The 8,791-nt window shown below is 43.4% G+C and overlaps 3 protein-coding genes across 3 annotated transcripts; 2 read left to right on the top strand and 1 right to left on the bottom strand.

Annotated features, from left to right (window-relative positions):
- Window positions 1-538: 538 nt before the first annotated feature.
- AK88_00473 (uncharacterized protein) lies at window positions 539-2,283 on the bottom strand (the record flags this gene model as incomplete). The annotated part of the gene is made up of 6 exons (XM_012478124.1): window positions 539-619; window positions 713-807; window positions 974-1,205; window positions 1,391-1,465; window positions 1,629-1,724; window positions 1,909-2,283. 6 exons carry the CDS (start codon window positions 2,281-2,283, stop codon window positions 539-541), a joined length of 954 nt encoding a protein of 317 aa, XP_012333547.1.
- A 1,652-nt stretch (window positions 2,284-3,935) lies between these two features.
- AK88_00472 (uncharacterized protein) lies at window positions 3,936-6,893 on the top strand (the record flags this gene model as incomplete). The annotated part of the gene is made up of 1 exon (XM_012478123.1): window positions 3,936-6,893. The coding sequence occupies one exon, from the start codon at window positions 3,936-3,938 to the stop codon at window positions 6,891-6,893; it is 2,958 nt and encodes a 985-aa protein (XP_012333546.1).
- A 720-nt stretch (window positions 6,894-7,613) lies between these two features.
- On the top strand, window positions 7,614-8,287 carry AK88_00471 (uncharacterized protein; the record flags this gene model as incomplete). The annotated part of the gene is made up of 2 exons (XM_012478122.1): window positions 7,614-7,836; window positions 7,977-8,287. 2 exons carry the CDS (start codon window positions 7,614-7,616, stop codon window positions 8,285-8,287), a joined length of 534 nt encoding a protein of 177 aa, XP_012333545.1.
- Between the last annotated feature and the right edge of the window lie 504 nt (window positions 8,288-8,791).

The raw sequence follows: 8,791 nt of genomic DNA, 5'->3' as shown, positions 1-8,791 counted from the left end.
CGAAGTGGTACGAAACGGTACGAAGTGGTACGAAACGGTACGAAGTGGTACGAAACGGTACGAAGTGGTACGAAACGGTACGAAGTGGTACGAAATGGTACGAAATGGTACGAAATGGTACGAAATGGTACGAAATGGTACGAAATGGTACGAAATGGTACGAAATGGTACGAAATGGTACGAAATGGCGCGGGGTAGGGAAAAGCCTCCATATACAAAAAAAAATTGCCAATGTGCGGAGAACTCAACTTGGTCAAAAAGTCAAACGTGCGACGGAACCCCTGGGGTTACAAAGCGGGCCCGCAATAAAAAAAATAAAATGAAACAAAATGAGGGAAAAAATAATGAATAAACAAAATAAAATGAAGCAAATGAACTTGTTTCCAGAACAGGCACGTCGCTGCCTAAACCGACACGCCGCCGCAAAACCGGCGTGTGCACACGTGTGCCATTGCCACTTCAACCCGCAGGGTGCCAAGCACAAATTTTTTGTACTGTGTGGAAGCCAAATCAGCGTGCTTCAAGAAATAAAATTATCTTAACAACTGGAGTCCGAGTGCGAGTCATTCTGTAGCTTAGATTCTTCGGCCACCTTCTGCCAGCGCTCCATGAGCTTCATCTGAGAGCGTTTGTAGGGATGGCGCTATGGGGTAGAAACGGACAAGTGCACACGAACAGCACACACACACAGCGCACTCTCGTAACAAAGTACCTTTTTTTTGTGGAAGAAATTCGAATGGACCATTTTTTGCTCATTTCGGCTTTTCCGCCTAGTGTTGCTTCTTCCCCCCAAGTTGGGTGTTTGCGCTGAAGGAGGAGGGTATATAGTAGAAGAGCAGAGTGTGGCTGTGATGAGAACAAAGACGTAGTTGAGGGAGCGGCGCTATGGAGCAGACTCTCCCTCCCTCCACCAAAAGTACACCCCATAAAGATTGTAGAGCGATAACAACGGCACACCTTACTCCTTTCATACCTGTACATTTCACCTCTCCTGACTTGTCATTTCGAGGGAAGGTAGCATTGGAGAGTGTCCCCCCTTCTGTGGCAGTTTCACCGGCGTCTCGCTCCATGGAAGATACCACAGTTAAATTCACCTTGGAGAGTTCGTCATGTGCATTATTCTCTGCACCCTCCTTTGATGTGTTTTCCCGGCATGTGGTCGTTGAGTTCTTCTCCTTCTCTTCTAGTTCACGTGCCAGTTGGTTCTAACAGGGGGAAAAAAAAAAAAAAAGTCATATAATGCAACCGCGGTAGTGGTAGTGGTAGTGGCAGTGGCGGAGCGTGTCTGCTGCCTTGCCCATACTGCGCCTGCGGGACAAATGGGGGCGGCAAAAAAAAAAAAAATAATAAAATAAATAACACAGAAACTCTCACAGCAGTGCCCCATTACCACCGTGTCCGCGTGTATCTGACTTATCCTTTTGGAAAAATAATCTTCACTTATTTCGTTCCTTCGAAAGTCATCCTGCATGGAAAGGTGGGGGAGGAAAAAAAACATGGGAACACGATTCGGTTAGTCTTATGTCGACCTTTCCCGCCTGCGCAGGTGTGTACCCCCATGGACAGAGGTATGCTGGTTGTATCGTCCTCTTCCAATCATTTTCATTTCGTTTCATTTTGCAAATTACGATTCGTATGTCCAGAGCCTTTTCCGTGGTCAGCACGAATTCCTTGTTTTCAATTTTTTCAAAATTCTCGCTAATTAGTAGCAGCAGTTTTTTGGTCTATGCGGGATGGTAAGTAATGATGAGGTGGAGTGAAGTACGAGTGAAGTACAAATAAAGGGGACATCCAATTGGCATGCAGAAAAAAGTCACATATTATAAAGGAACAGGCAGACATGTGAAGACATCATGTATGCTTTTAACCTCTCCTAGCATTCAGACCACTTTCCCTCTTGTGCCTTACCTCGCCCACAGCTGGAGAAGTCTCCTTCAAGCCTAGCTCCAAAAAAACTAGATCCTTCAAAATTTCGTCCTGCTCCTTGGAGGGGAAATTGTCCCCCTGGGATAATAGAAGCTGACCCAGTTGTCCCTTCTCACTGTCTGAAATTTCTTTTCTACGTTGGCTCTCCTTGGCATATTGGTCAAGTGTGTAATTAATAAAATTGACTTCCTCGAGGAATAATTTTATTTTTTCGTGAATTGGGGAATTGCTGTTTTTTTTTTTTTTCTCGATTAACTCTTTACACGTGTTGACCATCAATTCCTCCGCCTCGTTAAAGTTTCTCTTCACCTCTCCTTCGTTAACAAGATCTTCTATTTCGTTTAAGAAGGTTTGCATTTCTACGACGGACAGTATGCATGTGTTTAAAGGGGGGGGAACGTGTGTGTGGCGGGTGGGAAAAAATATTATTAAAAAAAAAAAAAAAAAAAACAAAACTGCACAGATATTCGTAGCCAGGAGGGTACACACCCCTTTTGTGGACAAAATAAACCGTTCGCGCGCAAGTCGCCGTGCACGCATTTGAGGGTGGTGATGGGAGCTCGCAGAACTGTTCGTTGCCTGTATACAACATGAGTAACAGACTCATGCGAGACAACGTTTGTGACGAGTTTGTCTTCTGCACAGAGGAGGGTGCGCCAGCGGGGTGTTTCATTTTGTTATTTTTTATTACTTTATTTTTTTTTTTGTGCCCCTTAACCCCTGCTTTGCGATAAGCACCCGAAGAAGGCGCAATTCGAAGGGAAGTCCCTCCCTCCTTCAGGAATGACAAGATCAACAATTCGCATGGTGTCTACTGCGGTTTGTGCGGAGACATGTCGACTTGGTATGCACACACCAAGGGAAGTCAGTGAGGAGGGAACATGCTAAAGTGGTGCTGCAACATTTTAGGCATATATATTCGTGCGCCCATCAGTACACCTACACGCGCGCTTTATATACATACGCTTGTATACGCGCACCTGTTTTTAAATTGTAACCTTTGTCATTCGCATGTTCATTTCGCTCCTCGTCCATGCTTGCACAATTGGTGTGTGTGTATATTTTTTTTTTTTTTTTTTTCTAGCTTTTTTATTCAACTAGCCAAAATAAAATAAAAAAAAAAAAAATACATGTCCTGTTCAGAACATTTTGGACTTGTTAAATTTTGTGAAGTGTGAAAAGTTTTCCAACGGGTAGACGATCCGTTGTTCCTTGTTCAATCTATCTAAGAGTAACCATTCCGATCTGGTTGAACAGAGAATACTGGCGAAAACGGCACGTTCACACCACGTAGTGTTCTCGTTTTTTCCCCTGTTCCGGCATGAATGAATAGGCAAGGCGGCGCAGCCAAATGAGCGACGGGGGGAAAATAACAAAAAAATGAGTAATATAAGATGAAGTGGAACTTGTGAAGACGCAGCAAAGTGATGGAATGTGAAGCGCACAATAATTAGCAAAATAAGCTGCAAAGTAAAAAGCAAAATAGTGTGAAAAACAAAGCCAAAAATTAAAACGCAAACAATATCGTAAAAGTAATAGTAGTCACTTTTCCCCGCGCGTCATTCACGAGAACGAAAAGTATTAACAACTTTCGCAAAAAAAAAAAAAAAAAAAGAAAAACTCCTTTGCGTAGTGATACAAATGTAAAGCGCGAATGTGTACATTTTTTTTTTTTCAAGGACGCCGAGTGACTTAATCGGATTTGCAATGTAGTCGAGTCGCTTGGGCCCGCCACGGCGCGAAAGGGCCAGCCGCGCAAAAGAGCGAAGGGGTCAAAAGGCCGAATAGCCGAATGGCCAACTGTCCAACTGGCCGAGCACACACAAGTCAACTTCGCCGAGGTACGTACGTGTCCGCATATATAAACCTAAGCACACAACATACACACAGGTATAAGCACATGCCGCGTATATATAATACACACACAACGTGTAAGGCAGCACATCCGATCAGGCGCGCCGTGCCACGCCACCCGCAACCCCCCCCCTCACGTTCGCAACGTCTGCTAAATGAACGTGAATTGGATCGCAAACCTGCAAAATCTGCTGGACAAAAAAAAAACAAGCCGCGAAATGAGCGATCACGCAAAAGTGATTAGGACAGAAAGCAAGGTGCACAAGCATAGTAGCCACCAGGAGTGTCGTCCCCCCTTGAGTAGTAAGCAACATGTGGAAGGAGACCGTTTGGGGAAACCGCCAGAGTGTGGCTCTCAACAGTTGCACACATATTGCATAAAGAAAGCCATCATAGACAACTACAGAAAGGAGCAGATAAAGGAGTTATATCCCTGGCAGGTAGAATGTTTAAATCAGATGAGAACGGTTAGATGGGAAGAGGGGGAAAGTTTCATTTTCGTTGCTCCAACATCAGGTGGTAAAACTCTGGTAACTGAAATATTTGCCTTTGAGCAAATGCACAGGACGGAAAAGACTTTTTTCCTATTTCCCCTCAATTCGCTAATACATGAAAAGATGAGTTATTTAAGGAAGTTATGCAAGGGGACAGACATCAAGGTGGGTATTGATTTTGCACAAAATGACATTGTGTTATGTACTTACGAAAGAATGAATAATTATTTGAATAAGAGTAAATTTGAAAGTCAAGAGGTAGGGATGGATGGGGGTATGGATGGGGAAAATTGGTCACCCCAAGGAATTACTACCACCCCAGGAAGATACCCCTCACACAACTTCATCGTTGTTATTGATGAGTTCCATCTGATCAGTGAAAAGGGAAGAGGAATTTATATAGAAAATATTATATCGAAAATTATGTACCTGAACAAAAAGGAAGCAAGGATAAAGATTATATGCATGAGTGGGACTTTGAATAATTTTCCTACTTTAAAAAGATGGATGAATGCCAAAATATATATTTCCCCTTATAGACGTCCCCAAGAGATAACAGAGCATTATATTTGTAACTGTGGTGTGTATAGAAAGGAGAAGAAGAAAGAAGGCTATCCCTTTTCTTACCTGTGCAACGTATATGATTTTCATCAATCATGGAAAGACATGCCTGATGAACAAGGGAAGCTACGGTGTTTGTATAAAGTAGAAAGTGTTAAGACTGTGAAGAGGTGTAATTTGAGTGACGAAATAAGTATGTTTTATCAGAATACAAAAAATAATATTGCGAATTTTTTGAAGATGAGGAACCTTTCAGTGAATAACAACCTCATCAATTCTCTCCTCTGCTTTTCCTTACACAGTCGAGTAAACAAATTAAATACTCTTATCTTTTGCTCTACGAAAAAAAATTGCGAAATTTATGTCCGGTTGATTAATCAGTACTTTTGTGCCTTCCCTGTGGATGACACCCCGCAGGAAGTGCAACTGAGGAGGGAAAAATTGAATGAAAAAATTCGTCAACTGGATAGATACGCACACAGTACCATGAGCAAGTTAGTGGCCAATGGGATCTGTTACTACTACAGTGACATTTCAAACTCGATTAAGCGACTGATTGAGGTGGCTTACAAGGAGAAGACGCTCTTCTTGCTGACCTGCACATCGACTCTGTCTGTTGGGCTCAACCTATTTGTGGATCGGGTTTTAATATCATCCCCTTTTATCGCCCAGAACTTTTTAAACGTCACACAGTATAAGCAGATGATTGGCAGGGCGGCCAGGGAGAAGCAGGGAGACTCCTTTCTGTTCGTGGATAAGAAATATGAAAAAAAAATGCTTCAAATATTTCAGGAGAATTGCACGAATATTAGGAGCACCATGAATGATGGCAGTTCGCTAGATGAGATGGAAAAGTACATAATTGAATTCCTGTGTCTGTTGGATTCTCGACCCATGTCTGTGCGCGACGTGGTTATGATGCTGTCTTTCTCGCTGTGCTTTACAGAGGTGGCGCTGGCGAGGGAGGCACTCACTAGGGCATCTTCCCCTCGAAAGGCGGCTGATCAGTGGAATGGCCCATGGGATGGTGAAGCGGTTGCCAATGCGGTTGCCATTTCGGGCGGTCAATCGGTTGGCCAATCGGCTTGCCAAGCGGCTGCTAATGCGTGTGGCAAAAACAGCGCGCATCCCCCCCAGCGCGAGGCGCTCGGCGCGGACTCACGACAGAAGGGGGGTCAAACGGAAGTAAGGGCGTCCACCAGGTGCCCCCTCGAAGTTGATGAAGAAAACTTCACCCCCAGTGAACGCATCTTTTACGAAGCAAAAAAGGAGCAAATACACGCCGTCCTAAACATTCTAATAGATTACAAGTGTGTTCAGGTGGATAGTAACCGAAGAAAATTCCACCTCACAAACTTTTGCAGATCCTTATGTGTTAGTAATTTCAGTGTATCCTTTGGATACGAATTATTATCTGAAGTAAAAAATTATGACCGGTTATACCTGTTCAACCGGAGCTTTCACCTGTGTTACATTTGTTCCACACATAATTTGAATATTGCTTCCTTTTCCTACTACCTCCCTCTGCTGAAAAATTTAATCGCTATGGTCTGTTCAGACAATTACACCAAGTACATAATTTTTCACGTGTTAAAATTTGATTACGACATGATCAACATGCTAGCCTTGAAGAATCATAATAATTTATTTTCAAGGAAGAGAAAATATTTTGAAGACGATAAAGTGGAGAGGAAACATAATAAGTTGTATCTGTCCATTTTTCTGTTTCTGTATTTGAAGGGAACAACCACTTCCGTTCTTTGCTCTCTTTTTAAAATAACGAAGGATGTCTTTCAGTCCATTTTGCAACATACACACATGTACATTCATATATTGATTTCATTTTTTGACCGACTGGATGAGTGGATCATCTCAAGTCTGCTCAAGATGTTCATTCTAAACTTTAAGACTTATAATAGAGTCACTTGGCAGGACGGAGAGCGCGCTGCGAATTGGCCCAAGGGGGAGAGAGCTATCCATGAGGGAGAAGGCAGACGCGGCAAGCGCAAGAACGAAGCGGAGGACGAGGAGGAGTTAAATATAAGTGATCCAGTTTAGTGGCTCTCCTGGGGAACATGCTTAGGGCCGTCCTGTCTGCATCTCCATCCCGCTTGGCATCCCCAAATGGCCCAAAATGGCCCCCAGTGATGATGATGATGATGATGACCTTTTCGGGGAATTTTTTAATTTTTTAATTTTTTAATTTTTTTTATTTTTTATTTTTTTGTTTTTTTAATGGGTACTCCCCCAGTTGATGAGCATATTCGAGGCTGATGTGACCGATATGCGTATGTCCATTATTTACTATACTAGTACTACTACCATTTTTCTCCCTTTTTGCGTAACCCCCTATGTCCTCACCCAGCACTATCAACTTGTCCTCAAGCTTACTTTTTAAAGTTCACCTGGGTGAAGAATATTATAAACTGAGCTCCCTTTTTTTATTTTTCTTCAGGGATCTCCATCGGCCGTCCCTTCTCAACCATTGAAAGGGCTCTACAGGGTCGCTTGGACTTCTTTGCAGCGCATCATTTGCACCTTTTTTTTTTTTTTTTTTTTTTTTTTTTTTGCTTTTTCGCAACGCGGAGGGGAAATGCCTCCTCCGAAGTCGCCCCTTTTTGGAAGATCACCATGTGGGGAGATAAATGAAGAACATACCGTGACGATATATCTGATTTTTCTTTTCTTTTCTTTTTTTTATTCATTTTCCCGCCCTTCTGAACAGTCAGGTACGTGTCTACCACTTGCACACAATCCCCCACAAGTGAAAAGGGAAAAATGTTCCAGGAAGACGATTCTGAGCTGTTAAATTTTGGAGGCCCGGAGAGTAACGAAAGGACAGGCCTGGGTGCAGAGTTACAAAATGAAACCCACAGGAGGCTAGTAAACTTCCCCACGTCTATGAATGCAAATTTTACGCGCTCCGTGTTGGACTTCCAGAAGATAGAGCCCTCGTACTTTTTAACCAACGACTTGAGCAGGCGGCCCGCGGGGGAGGGAGGTAAGACGTGCGCAGCGGTGAGGTGGACGCGGTGATATACACGCGGTGATTTGGACGCGTTTGCTATGATTGAGTGTCGCTGCATGACGAGGTGAATAAGCGGTGCTAATACGAACGGGAAGCTCCCCCCCCTTTTCCAGGCACGTGCGAACAAATCACCTTTGAGAAGGAAGTGAACGAGGAAAGAGAACACAAAAAATTAATCACCCTCTTTGACTTATCGGAGGAACAGAAAGAAAAAGTCAACCACTTCAAAATAAACAAGGTTTTACAAAATGAAGTTTATTTGAAGAGAAATAAAGTTTTAAAATACCTGATTCACATTTTTGTGTGCGACCTGCTCAGGGAGAAGCCGGACGACATCTACGAATTCGCCGCCTGCTACTTCACGGACCCGCAGTTGCGGCAGAGCGTCGCGCAGCGTCTGCGCGGCATGCTTGGCGGGGCGTGATGTCTTCTCCTTCAAGCATCCGCGCAGATGCGCATTTAAGTCTGAGGAGTGCTGCTTCGGAGTACTCCTTCACAGTACCGCTCCCGCTAAACTCAGTTATGACCCACCCACTGTATGAACGTTTGACGAAACATGCTTGAGGCGACACGGTTTAAAAGGCAGGGTGTCCCCCCTGGGAAGTGTTGTCACATCATTTTCGGGGTATAATCCAACGTGCGCACGTTAAGCCCCCAAAACAGAAAAAGACGCTCACATAAAATTGTGCCCACACGAATATCTCCTTCGAAGCAACTTAACAGTTGTGCGCAACTTTACTATGTTTACAAATGTGTGATTTATTTTTCCCTCTTTATGTTGATGAGGGGGGGGTGCATGTAACAGGACAATTTGAGCGAGAAGGGTAGAGAAATAATACTGCCCCTTGGGGTGATTGAAAAATTGTCTAGCTACTTTTTTAATCATTTTATCAAAATTGGTGAGCTTTTTTTTTTTTTTTTTTTTTTT

The sequence above is a fragment of the Plasmodium fragile genome (genome assembly GCF_000956335.1).
Source record: "Plasmodium fragile strain nilgiri unplaced genomic scaffold supercont1.4, whole genome shotgun sequence".
Classification (NCBI taxonomy): domain Eukaryota; phylum Apicomplexa; class Aconoidasida; order Haemosporida; family Plasmodiidae; genus Plasmodium; species Plasmodium fragile.
The sequence above is the reverse complement of the archived record's forward strand: the minus strand, read 5'-3'. Positions and strand labels throughout refer to the sequence as shown.